Below are 16,198 nucleotides of genomic sequence, written 5' to 3'. Positions count from 1 at the left end.
TGAATCATGGCGGCCAAATGATATCAGACGCCAGCTGCGTCTCTCGCTGCGTTCGATGTAAACGATACGCTTCGTGCGCTAAATGGCGTCGGAATCGACGAAGCTGGAGCAACTGAAGGCCGTACTGGCGAAAGCAAAAAGATCCGCTTCAAGTGGAGTTAGCTCGCCCAATCAACACACCACAAATGCCAGCGATATCATCGGCTCGTCGCCGGTAAGAAAGTATATAAATGCGGTCAGTAGCCGACTCGGAGAACATGTGCTGATGTTATGGCCTGTGAGACGTAAACACGGATGTTGATGCCGTTTAGCTGAAGCTGTCGGTTGATTGTCGTTTTTTCGATCGCGCTTGCGCTTTGTTTGCGAGACAGCGTGTTTGCTGTGAATAGCTTCGTTCTCGTTGATCAACGACAGCAAACTTTGTCGAGGAGTTGCATGAAATGTGACCGCGCTATTGATGCTGCGTAGCTGATAGCTCTTTTTTTTTTTCTTTTCAGCTTTATCGGTAAGTTACCCGATTGCCTTTTTCATCTCTTTCAATTGATTCAATGATGCGTTTTTTCACTGTCCCTTGCACGCCTCTGTATAAGGTCAACGTCGTCCTTTGCGTTTATTTGTTCTGCGCGAACGCAACTATTTTACGATCAACTTTCTACCATTCGTTCTTTAATTGACAATCGATCGAGGGTCTACCGGACTACGTCCGTACAAAAAAAAATAATAATAGTGGAGATCCCAGGCATTGTGGGAATCGATGTAAGCGGAGCTTTCTGTGCTGTTCGCTTTGATTAGCGGTGATGTTGACGGCGAATGTTTCGTATCTTTAACGTTCAGTCCAACACGAGGGTGGCGAGGTGATGTTAAACGTTCGCTTGCGTGCGCCACTGCTCTTTGTCTGCGTAGTAACTGTCGGAACAAATAGGGAGAGGTGTTTCCTTGAGGCGTTGTTGTGCGCCACATTTCATAATCTCTGAGAGGGTTGAGCATTGCCATTGCCTCGCATGGCGTATCGCATCGTGGGAGAAGTATGAAACTTTAATTGAATTATGGGGCTGCACGTGCCAAACCACAATCGCATTATGAGGCACGTCGTAGTGGCGGACTCCGGATTAATTTTGACGCCATGGTGCCTGAACCTACTTTATTTCGCCCCCATCGAAATGTGATCGAATTCGCGACCACGAGCAATGTCATAGCCGCAAAGCTACCGCAGCGGGCACATAAGTCTTGATTTGACGTGAGACCGCTTCCGTAGTGTCGCCTAGACTCTGCGGTGCGCTTTAATTAATGCGGCAAAGAAAGCAAGCTGTGCGCTGTCTAACCTGTTTAGACCGACAGATCTTCAGCGCAGACAGAAGTGGTTCTCGGCCATATTTGTTGGACGTGCCGACAGGTGCATGTTGTCACCGATCGGCATTGTCCGTAATCTGCACGTAATGACACATTCCGTGATCGGGCGAGAGTAGGATGTGTAAAACCCAGGAGCAAGGAAGAAAAATAATTATGTGGATCCCCCAATAAGCTTGTTTACTACTACTACTACTACTACTACTACTACTACTACTACTACTACTACTACTATGTGGATCCTACGCACTCTGGCAATCGATGTAAGCGATTGCAGTTTTCTATGCCATTTGTGTCAATTGACAATAATTGGCAGTGCTGTTACGGTGAATGTTTACATTCTTCGGCGTTTAATGCAATATGAGTGAAACTGAAACTACCAGCGCTTTTCGCACCCAGGACCGGCAGCATACAAAGCTGTCAACCGATAGAATCCGGGCTGTCGCAAACAGACAGTGCAGGGGACCACGACCAGCGGCAAGAGACAATGCGCGAACTCTCAAACACTGAGCAGGGTGGCGGCCTCAGCAAGCTCGACCGGCTCAAAGCCGTGCTCGAGGAAAGCAGGAGGAAGAAGGCGGCTAGCCCACAGGACGTACTGCCACCTCTGATGCCAGCTGCCCTGCAAGGTGCTTCCTGCAAAGAGGTATGTTGTGTATGGCCTCCCATCGTTTCATTCCAGTTCCTTTAAAGGCCAACTGCAATAAACTTTTTGCATCCATAAAAAGCTCAGTTTTAGATAGCATAGATATAAGGCAGCCTCTGCATAAATTTTTACATTTGATATGCAAGTAGATGAGCCACGTAAAGATTGCAGAAATAGGAGTCTTTTTTTTTTTTTGTACCGAAAAGAAAAAAAAAATACTGCCGTTACCGCTTGCTGGAAGTGGTGCACGACTCGGAATGCACAGCTCTTTCGCATGGCCTCTGAGATCGGGGTGCCTGAGGGGTACTGAATAATCTAGGAGGCAACATGCTGGTGGAACTTGCACGTCGTATCTTCTAACCACTAGGTGCACGCATCGTCTGTTGAGGCACTATTGAAAGGCTACTATACTAGGGAAATTAAACAATTACCAGCCTGGCAGCTTCGCCAAGATTTCTTCAATATGATATATATTGCACATTTATAACCAATTTAGCCAAAGTGCAATTTCATCGCAGTTTGCCTTTGAGTCCTATATCACCGTAAAATGCTTAATTCTATCCAGGCACTGCCAAACTGTGCCGTACCAGCGGCCAGTAACAACTGCGGCGAAAAGGACGCAGTTCACAATATGCCAGTCGGAACTACGTCACCAGAACAGACATCGGACAAAGCAAAGGTCAGTGGTGTCGTATCTGAGGTAACTTGCATTTCTTGTCAAACTGCACATGGCAGTTTAGCGTTGCTTGCAACTGGCAGTTTAGTCACTTTTCATTAGCCACGTGTTAACACTGTGTGCACAGAACTTTTGAGGGCTACCTAAAACTGTTCGCCTTCAACGTGATAACTGTGAAATGTTTCTTTACTGTCGTAGGCCAAGTTTTACAATGTTGGCTTACTTGTGGAGCTCAACACTTGCATATCAATGGTGTTTTAATGTCCTGCACTAACTCGGGAAACAGGGATATGCAAAATATTGCAAATACGCTTTCGAGATTTCTTTTGAGAGATTTCTCAAGAATTGACATTGAACATTTGCGCACAAGGACTGAGCATACACAAGACACTCGTTTGCTCTTGTAAGTGAAAGTGAAACGATCGCCGAAAGCGATCGCTCAAGCATACTGGCCCAGCTATATAAAAACATTGCGACAGTCGTTATCATCGCATATGGCTGAGCTTACCTTACCTAGTAACAACGTGAGAATTCAGTACAAGCTCTGCCCATCAAACCACACTGAAACTGCACTGTGTGCCTCTGCCCGAAGCGTAATCTCTGAGAGACGTCGATGTTGAAAGAAATTTACCTTTACTACGACACATCTAGACAGACCGTTGGAGCCAGACAGTAATGTTATTTTTGTCGCTGCGTTCATAGGTGGTCACAGAGAATAGATACCTTCATTCTGACAGTCTTTTGACATTTTTTTTTTTATTGGCGCTTCTGTTCATACGCAATCCAATAAGAAAATGCTGCAGAATGAGCTTTCATTAAGTTGTTGTTTGTTCCGTTTCTTATATTTATTTGTTTGTTTGGTGCAACCTGACAGCGGCTAAAGGAATTGCTTGAAAGGCAAGCCCGAAAGAAAGCAACCATGCATTTGCTGAGCTCGCCAACACCCCCGGTTCTGGACCAGGTCTCGGAGCACGGTGAAAAGGTAACACTCTTTTATTTCTTTTGGCCTGAGCAGCAGTCATGGCTAGGGAAATGACTGGTAGTCATTTACTAGGTTATGACTGTACGTAAAGCTTTCTCTTGAGAAGCTTTACTTCAGGAGCTCCTGTCTAAATACATAGAAATGAAGAAATCATTTATCTCTGCACCCACTGTACTGAATTAGATGAGCTTTGTTGCATCTAAAATAAAAGGTTACAGCCTACTGATCCTAGCAAGCAGATCTCTTATTGCGATCATTTTGCAAGAATTGTTGAATATTATAAAATTTAATAAGAATAATGCCAATGTTATATTAATTCATTAGGGAGACATTGCAGAATTACTGGCCCATTAGCTTGCTTTGAGTATTGTATAAAATATCTACCAAGATAGCTTCCAATAGAATCTGGGCAACACTTGACTTAATAAACTAAGAGGACAGGCTGGCATCAGGAAGGAATATTCTAGAATAGGTCACGTCTGTGTCACCAATCAAGTCATTGGGAAATTTGCAAAGTACAATCAAACTCTTTATATTGCTTTCATATACTATGAAACGCCATTTGATTCAGCAGAGATACCAGCCTCATAGAGGCATTGTGAAATCATGGAATACATGAAGCATATTATTACAGTAGAACCTCATTCAACAAAAATTGAGCTGGTGGGTGTGACGCTGGAATACAATGTCTGTGATGCCACCAGAGTGAAACATTGATCACCTCACACTGCCTGCAGCAGGGAATGCCAGTGCATTTCGGTTATCGCATGTTCAAAGTGTGCAGTACGCTTACAGCCGCACTACACCCCATGCGCTGTGAGACAGATGGGTGAAGATGCTCATCGCAATAGTGTTGACGGCAATAGCAGTGAATGCGGCATGCAACAACCAGCAAGGAGAGTTACTGGTACCGAAGTGGGAATACTGAGTGCACGCTGGTGTTTACACATTAGGCGGGAAGTCGCGTATATTGTGGGAAAGCTGCTGCAGTGGGTGGCTGTTCGATCACGTGTGCCCCTCGTGCCTTTTGTTTGTTTGCTTACATGGGATGTAGCGGCCGGAAAACATATTGTACCATCACAGTTCGGAAATTTACTGAATGATGGCACCGAAAGAGTTTGTGCTTAAGAGACGTGCACTATTTAGAAGTGCATGCACATGGTTTCTCAGATGCATGGTGCATTTTTGAAGGTTGGTGAAAACTCATCGGTGGCCCTCCCATCCTCCAAGCTTCCCTCGAAGAAGGACAGCGAGTGCACCATTGGTCAATTTCCGTGTTCAAGGCTTCCACTTGGCACTCGAGTTCCAGTTGTCTTCCTCAGGCTGGGAGAGGGAAAGAAGGTGAGTCCTGTTGCTAGAATTCCTTTTACCTATTGCTGTCCTACTCCAATGAGAGAACTTCTCTACATATTCCTAGGGGTGGGCAGCACAACCCAGACGAAGGACAAAAGGACGTGCACGATACGAGCGCAGTATCATGCGCTTCCTATTGTCCTTCATCCTGGTTGCGCTGCCCACCCGTAGAAATATGTTCAGTCACCAACTCACCCAGTTTGCTGTGTTAATTCAGTGAGCTTCTCTAACCATATAACTTAGGGGGGTGCTTCTTGTGGTTGGGTATTCTATTGCACGTTGATAACTGTCCTTAAAGGAACATTGTGATCTACGCAGGATGTTTTCAAGCATAGTGTTGCTTTACTGCAGAATTTTTATTTGTTTACTATACAATACCTTTATTGGCCCCAAATAGCCACTCAGGGTCTCAGTGCTACGACCAGTTGAGTTGGGTGATTGAAAATGCTGAGTGTTGTTTCTTTGGTCACCTTTGCATGTTAGGTAATCTACCTGCAAGAGATGTCAGCTCTGCGGGACCTAGTCAAAATGGTGAAGTGTTTAAATGCTGTCGCCTCCAAGGAGAGCCAACACATCAAGGAGCCCGTTCCAGGTGCCCTCGTTGCCGTTCTGCATGAAAAGGACTCGACATGGTACCGTGGACAAATTGGCTCCGTTCAGTGTGACGAAAACGATCCAGCAAGCGGCGATGGGTACGTTTGGCACTCCAGTCTGTGTAGAATAGAGGGGCAGTATTCTAGGGATACAGTATTTCTAGGGATTCTAGGGATACAGGATATATAGTATTCCTAGAGATACAATCATTTTCGCATGATTTTGCATTACCAAGCACTGGACTTGGCGGTATTCTTGGCACAGTACGAGGAACGCTTTCGCCCATAGAACGCCAATGCGTCCAGTGCTAATCACTCGAAATCTCGTGAAAACAATTTATTCCCTGAAGTTGTCAACCGAGAATACTGTCCCAAAAGATTGTGTCAAAAGTGCAGCTGAGCTGCAGTTGAGCGGGCCAGCCAGCATTCATGGTAAAAGATGGCATGATTAATAACTTAAACAGTGCTGATATTTAATATCGTATTTTTGCACACATGACCTATACCTGTGTGTGACCTCACCGATTACAAACCTCGCAAAATACGAAAAATTGTAGATCTAAGCCACCCCTCTTGCATCTAATGTGACCAGGTTCCTCTGACGCCAAAGCAAGACAGCAAGGGGCGACGAGCTATTCAACAATGTTCAACATTTATTCCAATTTTCGTTGATGTGAAGGGAAACTCTTTAAGCTTTTCAGTAAATTTGTACTTGCATTTAGGCATTATTCTATGTGCTTCTAATACCACATGCCTGAAAAGCAAGACGGCGAGGTCACTGAGCTTTGACTTGGCTGCGGCTCGTTCAAAATGAACGAGCCGGCTCATTCAAATTGCGGAGCAGGAGCGGGGCATTCAGTGCAATATTTATGCATCAGTCGTACATCGGCGCACGAAAAATGATGATAGACTCCTATAAAAATAATCGGGGATGGGCGAATATTCAAAGTTTTGAATACGAATGAAATATTATGAACAGACACCATTATTTGTATTCCTATTTGAAAGTTAGGTAATTTGTATTTTTTGACTAGTACTTGAAAGTAAGCAAGTACTCCGGAAGGACTGATTGTTAAAGTCTGCTAAACAAAGTATCTCAAATTATCATAAGTAAAACAGTAACAAAAGTTTTCGAAGCAATGCAGAAACGAAATATGTACTGCAAGCTTTGTTTTCGGTTTCATGGCGGAAGTGTGAATGACAGCCTGTGATGCTTGCTTCTAGTCTCCTTATCTCACTCAAATAGACTGCTTATACATCTACGCAGCTTTTATTTAAGTTCTTTTAGCCAGTAATCCGTAATTTTTGTTCTTCGTGTCGCGCTATGCTGGCTCCACCTTGGAGGTTCCGGTGGGGAAGCCGGAGAGTTTGTACGGCTCCGGCGCCGAAAGCAATGCAGCCTGCATGGAAGCCATCAGTAAGGTCACATGCACAAAAAGTATGATGGTTTCACAAACGTTTTAACACTTCCATAGTACTTTGCAGGACAAACTTAATGGGAACCTTGATGGATTTCGTACCACAATTTAAAGGATGGATTGCTGTCAACTGGTGCTAACTTTAAGATTTCTGCTGAATGTATATGACTTTATTACCAGCTGGGCTTGTATTGTGTAATATTAACATGTGCCTTAAAGTGCACGATCAAAAAGTTAATTAGTGGAACTTTGTTAGTTACCCTGTGCATTGTAATCTTCACCTATTCGAGGTGTGATGTGCTCAAAGGGAGGGAATTGGTGATGCCTGCCACAGAAGGCAGTATATGTTTGTATTTGTTCAAAGTAAAGAAGCAAGGACAAGCATTATACATTGTCATTGACGCCTTGTCATATCGCAAATGTCGTCACTCGGTTTCTGCACAGGTCAATAAAGAAGGTGCGGGTGTGGTTCATCGACTACGGGCGCTGGGAGGACGTACCTCTGGACTGCCTGCGCCCAATGCCAAACACTTTCGAGCGGCTTCCCGGTTTTGCAATTCCAACTACCCTGCACGGTCTGCGCAAGGTCCGGCTACCCAAGGACGTCGCGTTCGAAGGGAGTTTTTTCGATGCCGAGGTTGTGACCGACGGTGACCAGCAGTCAGTCCGACTCTACATCCGCAATGACGACCTTTGTCTGAACGACACTCTCGCTGTGTACGCAGAGTCCGCCAGTGGGCCGTCTGCGGCGTGACGGCTATATTCGAGGTCTGCTTAAAAACTGAACATTGCAACACCTTCAGAATTGTGCTTGGGAGAAGAAAACGCAGTACTGTGAAGAGTCTTAATGCAGTGTAAATTATCTCCTTTGGATTCCTGAAATGTGGTTGACTGTGTTTTGGTGCATGTTGCATTAACACAGCTTCTTCCTTTTACTTGCAATAGTGAATCTTATACTTAGTGGTTGCACTGGTTTGTCAATATTTTCTGTCAAGTGCCTCTCGGATGTCTAAGCACAATTTATGTTGCGATAATCAATGTTTGCATTTGTTCCTGTCAGCTTGTCTGAAGCCTATATTTTATTGTGTGTCTAATTGCAAAAAATTAATAGGGGGGGGGGGGGATTTACAAAACGTGCACCAAAATCTCGGTGGCAACAGCCATCATTCACTGAATGCACGCAAGATGGCACCACAGCCGACACGAAGGCTCGCAGCACAAGTTTTACCTTGTGACAACGTGCTTGGCAAACTGTTGCGCTACAAAAAAAGAAGTGCCAGCTCACGCTGTCACAAATTGACAGCTGGTACCATTCCACTTCCTGTAATTGTATAGTATTGTGCCAGTGTTTGTGTTTTAGTTATTGAAACAGGTTTTAGAGCAAGACTCGCAGAACTCAAAAAAAGATCGGGTGAGTATATCCTGCTTAAAATGCCATACTTTTTGTTTGGGAAAACGCGCAGAAGGTGGGAGATGGAAATTCAAGACGATGAGCAAAACAAGAACAAGGTGAAAGCAGGAGCCAACGTTTCGACAAGTGGACTTGTCTTCTTCAAGGCAACATATGCAAAGCAATATATGCAATATATGTCGCCTTGAAGAAGACAAGTCCATTTGTCGAAATATTGGCTCCTGCTTTCACCTTGTTCTCGTTTTGCTCATTGGCCATAATTTTTGTTTGGTCACTCTTGCCCTAATATGCCTTTAGTGTAGTATAATTTAAACTTCTTAACTCCTTTGCTACCACTAGAAATGTGCTCATTTTTGGTGCCTTTATGTTCGAAATTTTTATTTCATGCCGTAGTTGTTGCAACCTATGCTGCGACACAAATTTATGGCCTGATCATTGGTGTTTTAAATGCATGCGTACCAGTAATAACCTCCCAGACAATTTTTTAGAATCCTTATGCTAAAGTTCAAGGAAGCGCCTCAAGGAACATGATTGAAAGTAATAATTTGCTATTTTTAGTACAAATGCCGAGTAAAAAAAAAATGGAAATATGCAACATGTGCACCTTGTTCCTAGTTCCCGACTTTTGCAAATCGGATCGCTCATTAGAATTCGTATGAAGATTTGTTGGCGTCTGTACTAGCTGTAGTGATGTCCATGCTTATGCGGGTAAGCAGTAGCTTCACGAATGTGAAAATGGGCACATGCCTATTTGTTTTTACTTACAGCATGTTTTTATTCATTGCTGCAAGCACCTGGTTTGTTTTTTACTGCATGCTTTAGGCTCGCAAAGCAATGGCTGCCAGATTAAGGAGCATGCAGAAGCCTCGTGCTTTATTATTGAGTTCAATCACCTTTTCTGTGTAAGCAGGGTGTTACAATGTGTTACACTGTAAGCTGTTACCCTGGCACTCTGTAAGGTGCCACTGTGTTAGCAAGGTGTTGCACTGGTACTGGAGCCTCCTTGTGCTCTGTACAGTGCTGTACAGTAATGTGGCACGCTGCACATTACTGTGCAGTAATGAATGTCGCTTGCACGTGCAGCGTTCAAAATGTAACAAATCGGACAGTTATTCAAGCGTCTGTCAAGGTTGGTCTGAAATTGACCGAGTGCTCTTGTTTGAGTGAAAACCCAGCACAGTGGGATGGATTGCTTGTAGTAACATTTACATACACTGTCAAAGCGCTGATGGATAAAGGCAACCCATGGTGGGGGGGGGGGGGAAATAGTTGCACTTGATATTGTTCTAACACAGTTATCAAAGTAACATGCACCCATGACCATCCACCGTTGTTGAGACATTGTTAAAACAGCCTATATGTCGGATCAGAAAATGCAAAATTTATAACCCAAAAGAAGCTTCTGTGTATTCACTGCTGCTGTCATTGAAAAATTGTTGCCGAGTCGACCAAGGCGCCAGTTTTATCTTTTTGTTTGAAAAAGTGCTAGGAGCACTATAAGCTAGATTTGATGATACCTCTTGTCGAAACTTTTTCCACACTCCCCATTCTGCCAAATGGTTAGAGTTCAGTCATCATTTCAGATGGCGCATGATGTTGCAAGTAGAATTCCAATAGATATGTTTTACAACCCATTGAAAACCTGTATCATATTGATCTTAGAATGACAGAAAGCTGAGCTAGTTGGTAAGGATTCATTATGCAATTTCTATAGGCACTGTAACAAAGGAGTTAATTCTTGCTGTTATGCTTCATATGGTGCACGGTTGTTGAGTGGTTTTGCCATTTTGATGATGCATGCCGAATGATGTCAGCGTTGATGAGTATGGTGCGCGCCCCTTTTGACAAATCTACACCTTTTTTTGTCCTTTAATTCTTCTGAGGTGCATGTTAAATCGGAGTGCGCCATGTCTGTGATGTACTGCGACTTCTACACATCAATACAAGCACACTTAAGTGACAAGTTGATATGATCTGATCAACTATTGCAATCTGTCTAGCAGTAAAACAGTGCTTTATAATAGCGCGAAATGAAGTCCAGCTTGTTTGCTTGTTATGTACAGCCATTCATCTCATCATTACTGATGTTTCGCACTGCCAAGAATCAATGACTAAACTTCTGACAGTTCACTGATTTCTCATGCAATTAGGAATGCACTGTTTATGCGTAAATGAATCGCATTATTCAACTGCAAAAACTTACCTTCTCAGAAGTAGAAAATTCCAGCATCCTTAAGTGAATGTATTCACCAAGAGGTGAATGTATAGCATTGGAAATAGTTAAACATATGTGCAATAATAACCGTCCTTCAATGGCTGACCTGCGAGCAGTGTTCCTATTGACATGAGCACTCCAAGGCATTTCTTAAAAATACCTAGTACTTTATATTTGTCAGTGGTACTGTTAGTGTTGTTGAATACCTTTGTCCATTTGTACAGTCAGCATGAATCTATGAATGTAATGTACTAGAATGAATAAAAAAAATGTAATTCTTTCAGCATACTTCCTTTCAGCAAGTAGCAGAAAAGTAGCACAACACTTGCACTGCATGGAGCCACTGATAATTTCACACAAGACGGTGATGTGGGTTAATCAAGCAACAGTGTTATACCTCTACTAGTAATCTCGTAAACGCCAATGCGAGTGTACACATAAGCATGTACAGTGCCGTCCGCTGCTGTGGAGAGCGCGTGAGCGGCCGGCTTTGCTCTGCAGGGCGACACCTGGCAGCAGTTGTTGGGTACGAGATAGTGTCTCCAGGAGCATGTATGACCTAACAGACATGCGGAACTGCTTTTGACGAGGGGCGACATTGAGAAGCGCCTTTGTTTAGCCCAGTCTGCACTCAGTCTGACGCGCTTGTAGATGCCATAGAATGGGCTGATAACGCACGTCCGTCCTTTCGCAACAAATGAAACGCGCTCATGGGCTGTTTATGATAACGAAGGTGCTTACAAACATGACCGCTGGTTGATGCAATACGTGCAAGTCTGCATGCTTATTAGGCCGCGCATGCTCCTGCGCACGCTATCACAGGCCCAGCAACCGTCGCCAGGCGTCGTCCCGCAGAGCAAAGCTGGCTGTTTGCGTGCTGTATACAGCAGTGGGCGGCACTGTACACAATATTCCTTTGACAGCTGCGTAGCAGGCAATTGAGCGAGCAAGAGCCAAAAGGTCGCGATGCTCTGCTACCTCATGAGCATGACATGTGGACATCTCCTGGGAAGGTACGGGAATTTCATTTAATACAAAAATTAAAAAATGGGAAATATAATGTTGGTACTCCTTTAAGGTCTGTGGATACAAAGTGGGATGTTAGAGTACTTGTGATATGATGAAGTGGTAACACAGCTGTACCAAGAGCAACCCTTTGTGCCATCCCACTCAAAAAACTTATTTTAGCGAAACATATAGCCAAGCCTGCGCCAAATGAAATGCAAGAATGAAAGCCTTCTGTTGATGCTGCCTCGGTAGTAAAGCAAACCGAAACCTGAAGTATGCCGTCGCAGTCATTATCCTGAAAGTCACCGGAGCAGCACTAACCTCTATATAGCCAATGTTGTAGCTTCTTAATTTGCTGTTGCACTTTTTATTGCATTTAACTTCAACAGACGTTATAATGTACTGCCACTGTGCACGTTTCTTGTTGGTGCCGGATGTGCTGCAGTTTCAAGGAGGATGCCTGCAGGGTGTTTCACTTGAGCCAAACATTAAAAATATACATATGCTACGTAGCTGGACATAACCAAGGTAATGTTGTTTGCTGTCGCTCTGAGATACTCAGAGTATATTTTGCATCCCGCTTAATTAAATAATTAGTCTCGGTTAATAAACTTCTCAATTATTATAACATGAAAAGTGCCAATGAGAAAATTGTAGAGCAACACGAAGAACTCCCTATACAGCTTTCTGGTGCTCAATATGTGCTATATAAGTGTTTTTCCGAGCATGAAAGGAGCCCACAAATACAAGCAAAGTGTCTCGAGTGGCCAGTTGCACAGCAATTTTGTGTGTATTCGCTGGTTTACGAGGGCACGAATGTGAGGGCACAGGCCAGCGAGCTTGCGTGGTGTCAAAAAAGAAACCAATGGTATGCCATAGCGACCGGCCACCTTCTTGGCATTATCTTTTGAATGTAGGGCTCTACTTCGATGCTCATCTCTTTTCAGACAGAAATGGCCTCCATATATCTGGTGCCCCGCCTCCATATCTTACCCATTCACAATACATTTTCAGAGGTTCACTGGCTCTTATTCTTTTTTATTTTAAATGTACACGGCTCTAGTATAATGGACTTAATGTAGCCTAGCAGCATGTGTGTAGTTGACTTAGTTACAATGAAAAGTCGCAGAACGAGCTGCAAATTTGAAATCAGCCTTGTATTTATCAGAGTCTAAATGTCTCGTTTAGCAGCGTCCAAGGTGCATGAAGACAGGACACAGACTGTCACTATACAGCAAGTAATTTACTTTCACATAAAATATTTAAATGATCTACCAACTAGTAAACGAATCGTACCACGAATGAATTGCGTTTGGACACGTTCTGACGAACCAGCAAGTTATTGAGAAAAAATTTTGTACACGTCGCGTTTTTCCCCACTCTTGCACCACATGTCACGAGTGAAGTGTCATGGAAACGCAGGCGGATAATCAAACTTAAAACCATTTTGGCTTCACTGAAGCTATACATGGCTGTGCTGCACCATCTGCAGACGATGCTCTTCAGGTCCAAGAAGCAAGGAGTGGCGGAACCATCACGTGGACCACGTGGTCAATTCCTAGACGGCTAGTCTTCCACAGAACCATCACGATCGATGCACATCTTGCGCTGCATCATCTATGAATTAGAGCGGCGCTGCAGTGCTCGTGTGTTCTTCAGTACGGCCCTTTTACGGAGGCTCGCGCGATGCAGATCACCATGCAGCATAGCCAAATCAGGAACGGCAGCACAAAAGCGACCACCGGTACGAGCAGCGCGAGCCTCTCTTCGACACTGTACGGCCTCGTCCGGCGATGGCGGCTACGACTGGCGCCGCGCGAGTCGTTGACGAACTTGGCTTCGATCCAGGAGATGGCCCCGTCGAACGTCTGCAGTGCCACCAGCTCGGCCATGGACGCGTCGATGTGGCGGCTCATGACCGGCTGTTGGTGGGACTTGTTATCGCCACTGCGGTGGTGACCGGTGGCGTTGTCCGCCGCGACCAGCTGCAGGAGCCTACCGACGTCCAGGAGGCGCGGCCGTCGCTTGTTGCGTTGCGCTGCCGATGTGCGGTTCACTCTGGCGCCGGCGTCGTCGCTGCGCGCGGCGACTCGGAGGCCCCCGATTGGCCGTCCGCCGTCGTCGTATCCGCCTCCCGGCGGCCGGGCGCGCTTGAAGACCTCTCGTCGGCTTCGGGCGCTCGCAACCCCTACGAAGCACATGCAGCTGGGTAACGCCAGCGGCAGTAGCAGCAAGAGCGCCGCTAGGGTCTGCCATGATGGCGCCTTGGGCATACCCGTGCGCTGGTACCTCTCCGCAAGGGGCGTTGCGAGACGTAGCCGAACACACCGGAGGCAGGCTTACCGCCGCTTACGTCACGTTGGCCTCATGCTCCGGCGGTTCTGTCACAACGGCGGAAGACGGGGACGCGACAGCGCCGGTGGTGTGGCCGCGACGGGACCAGCCGCGGTTGGAGTGTGGCCACGCTGATGGCGATGCTGATGGCGTGCCAGATGGCATCGTCTGCATGGCACGCGCGGGATGAGCGGAACTGAACAACAGCGCGCGTGACGAGATTAAGCACAGCTGTTTATCCGCGTGGATAGAGAAAAAATGTAAGGAAAAGATGAACATTGCCTTTTTGGTGAAGGGAGAAAGCCACAGAGAGGGTGTTACTGTTGTGGCCTCGAAATATGGCTCCTGCCAAAGATGCGAATCGGTCTCACGAAATTTGGGACAAGAAGTGCACGAAGTCGGAAAGAACGAAAGATGGAAAAAAAATTTAGGTGGCACAATGACAGTACAATTTGGTTTGACTTAATGCTCAAGAAAAAGAAAAAGTACGCCACTATTTTCACCCCCAGCAGCGCAACCTTGCACCAAATGACAATTGGTTTGAGGTCGATAAAGGTAAACATAAATTAGATTCATGGCCTATCCCCCAGAGTGGGTTGCGCCATTTCACTAGGGAACAAGGACTTGCCGGAAATACGAGGAACCATTTGCGGATAGAGGGCATAACTACTAAGGGGGGGGGGGGGATTGGTGAGTCAATTGCACCAGGACATAGGGAACTTATGATATACGCATGACCTGTATGCATGATAGCCTCGGCTTGCACGAGCTAACCATATGAGAAAACGTTCTTCTGTCGCCAGGAAACCGAAAGTCAAAGCCTCTGAGAGAACTGTTCACATGTGAGCCGAAAGAAAGATGCAGATACGATACTAATTCTTGAGACGACCTCGATAGGATATCCAAATTTGGATGTCCGTCGGATGTGCTATTTCTCTCCAAAATGGCGCACACATATTAGGACATTATTTAATTGGTTGTAGCATGGATGAAGTGTGTCCACTGGGAGAGACTAGTATATGTTTGTCACAGGTCATGCGCTGTATTAAGCACGCTTCTGTTATGTCTCAACACTCCAAAGACGTCAATTAGACGTTTGCCAGTTGACAATCACCCGCTCATCCATCAGCACCTATCCAGACGTCCACGCACCGTGGACACCGACTATTGACAGGTCCAATATAAGCCACCACCCCACCATTACCTGAGAGCCTGAACTAAGGATGAAGGGGGGGAGGGTCCATCCAATGCTACCGAACGATGGTGACCTGGGATTCGCAGTTAATTGCGGTGCTGGTGACGATTGATACCATGGAATACCAACTAGCCCGTACTCAAACCTTGCTTCGTTAATTAGACGTTTGCCACGAGGCAAACCCGCATCCAATGCTACCGAACAACGACGGCGACCTGGGATTCGCATTTAATTAGACATTTGCCACGAGGCAAACCCCCATCCAATGCTACCGAACAACGACGGCGACCTGGGATGCGCATTTAATTAGACGTTTGCAACGAGGCAAACCCCCATCCAATGCTACCGAACAACGACGGCGACCTGGGATGCGCAGTTAATTAGACGTTTGCCACGAGGCAAACCCCCATCCAATGCTACCGAACAACGACGGCGACCTGGGATGCGCAGTTAATTAGACGTTTGCCACGAGGCAAACCCCCATCCAATGCTACCGAACAACGACGGCGACCTGGGATGCGCAGTTAATTAGACGTTTGCCACGAGGCGAATCCCCATACAATGCTACCGAACAACGACGGCAACCTGGGATGCGTAGTTAATTAGACATTTGCCACGAGGCAAACCCCCATAGAATGCTACCGAATAACGACGGCGACCTGGGATGCGCATTTACTTATGGTATCTTCGACTGGTCGCCTGTATGCCCCGAAGCAGAGTCGGGTAGATCGGGCGTTTCCCAAGCTCAAGGGCAGAGGACAAGCGCGCAAGCCGAACGTGCGACTCGCTCTCGGAGGAGGAAATTGCCGATGTGAAACCACGTGACCACTGCCAACGTCCGATGATTCGCCTATCCAAAGCTCCCGGCGCTGCCGGAAAAACCGGCGTACGTGCCGGCGGGACGAGCGTTCGTCGAGACGCCAGCATGCAGTGGCCTAGGTTGCCAAGGTTACGGTGGGCCGTCGCCAACAGCAGCGGCGCTGCGATGACGTTTCAATCTCGATGACTGCTCCGACGACA

The 16,198-nt window shown here is 45.9% G+C and overlaps 2 protein-coding genes across 3 annotated transcripts in view; one reads left to right on the top strand and one right to left on the bottom strand.

The window, feature by feature from the left end:
* The window catches only part of LOC139047965 (actin-related protein 10-like), an 84,981-nt gene that overhangs the window by 18,010 nt on the left and 50,773 nt on the right, over positions 1-16,198 (bottom strand). The window lies entirely within an intron of this gene.
* On the top strand, positions 256-10,925 carry LOC139047964 (uncharacterized). Of its 2 annotated transcripts, none has more exons than XM_070522189.1 (7): positions 256-505; positions 1,747-1,993; positions 2,559-2,672; positions 3,544-3,651; positions 4,843-4,992; positions 5,488-5,696; positions 7,460-10,925. In XM_070522189.1, the coding sequence occupies exons 2-7, from the start codon at positions 1,835-1,837 to the stop codon at positions 7,767-7,769; spliced, it is 1,050 nt and encodes a 349-aa protein (XP_070378290.1). In that variant the 5' UTR covers positions 256-505; positions 1,747-1,834; the 3' UTR covers positions 7,770-10,925. The 2 variants fall into 2 exon arrangements, with proteins under 2 accessions (XP_070378290.1, XP_070378289.1); XM_070522188.1 differs by lacking the exon at positions 256-505 and adding an exon at positions 796-854.

The sequence above is a fragment of the Dermacentor albipictus genome, chromosome 7, assembly GCF_038994185.2.
Source record: "Dermacentor albipictus isolate Rhodes 1998 colony chromosome 7, USDA_Dalb.pri_finalv2, whole genome shotgun sequence".
NCBI lineage: Eukaryota > Metazoa > Arthropoda > Arachnida > Ixodida > Ixodidae > Dermacentor > Dermacentor albipictus.
The sequence above is the reverse complement of the archived record's forward strand: the minus strand, read 5'-3'. Positions and strand labels throughout refer to the sequence as shown.

Bases quoted from the DNA above. Each gene is read 5' to 3' on its own strand.
- LOC139047964 (XM_070522188.1), top strand. From the start codon at position 811: ATGTTTCGTATCTTTAACGTTCAGTCCAACACGAGGGTGGCGAG. The intron at 1,994-2,558 runs GTATGTTGTGTA...AATTCTATCCAG, and splicing joins AAGGTGCTTCCTGCAAAGAG to GCACTGCCAAACTGTGCCGT. The intron at 4,993-5,487 runs GTGAGTCCTGTT...TTTGCATGTTAG, and splicing joins GGCTGGGAGAGGGAAAGAAG to GTAATCTACCTGCAAGAGAT.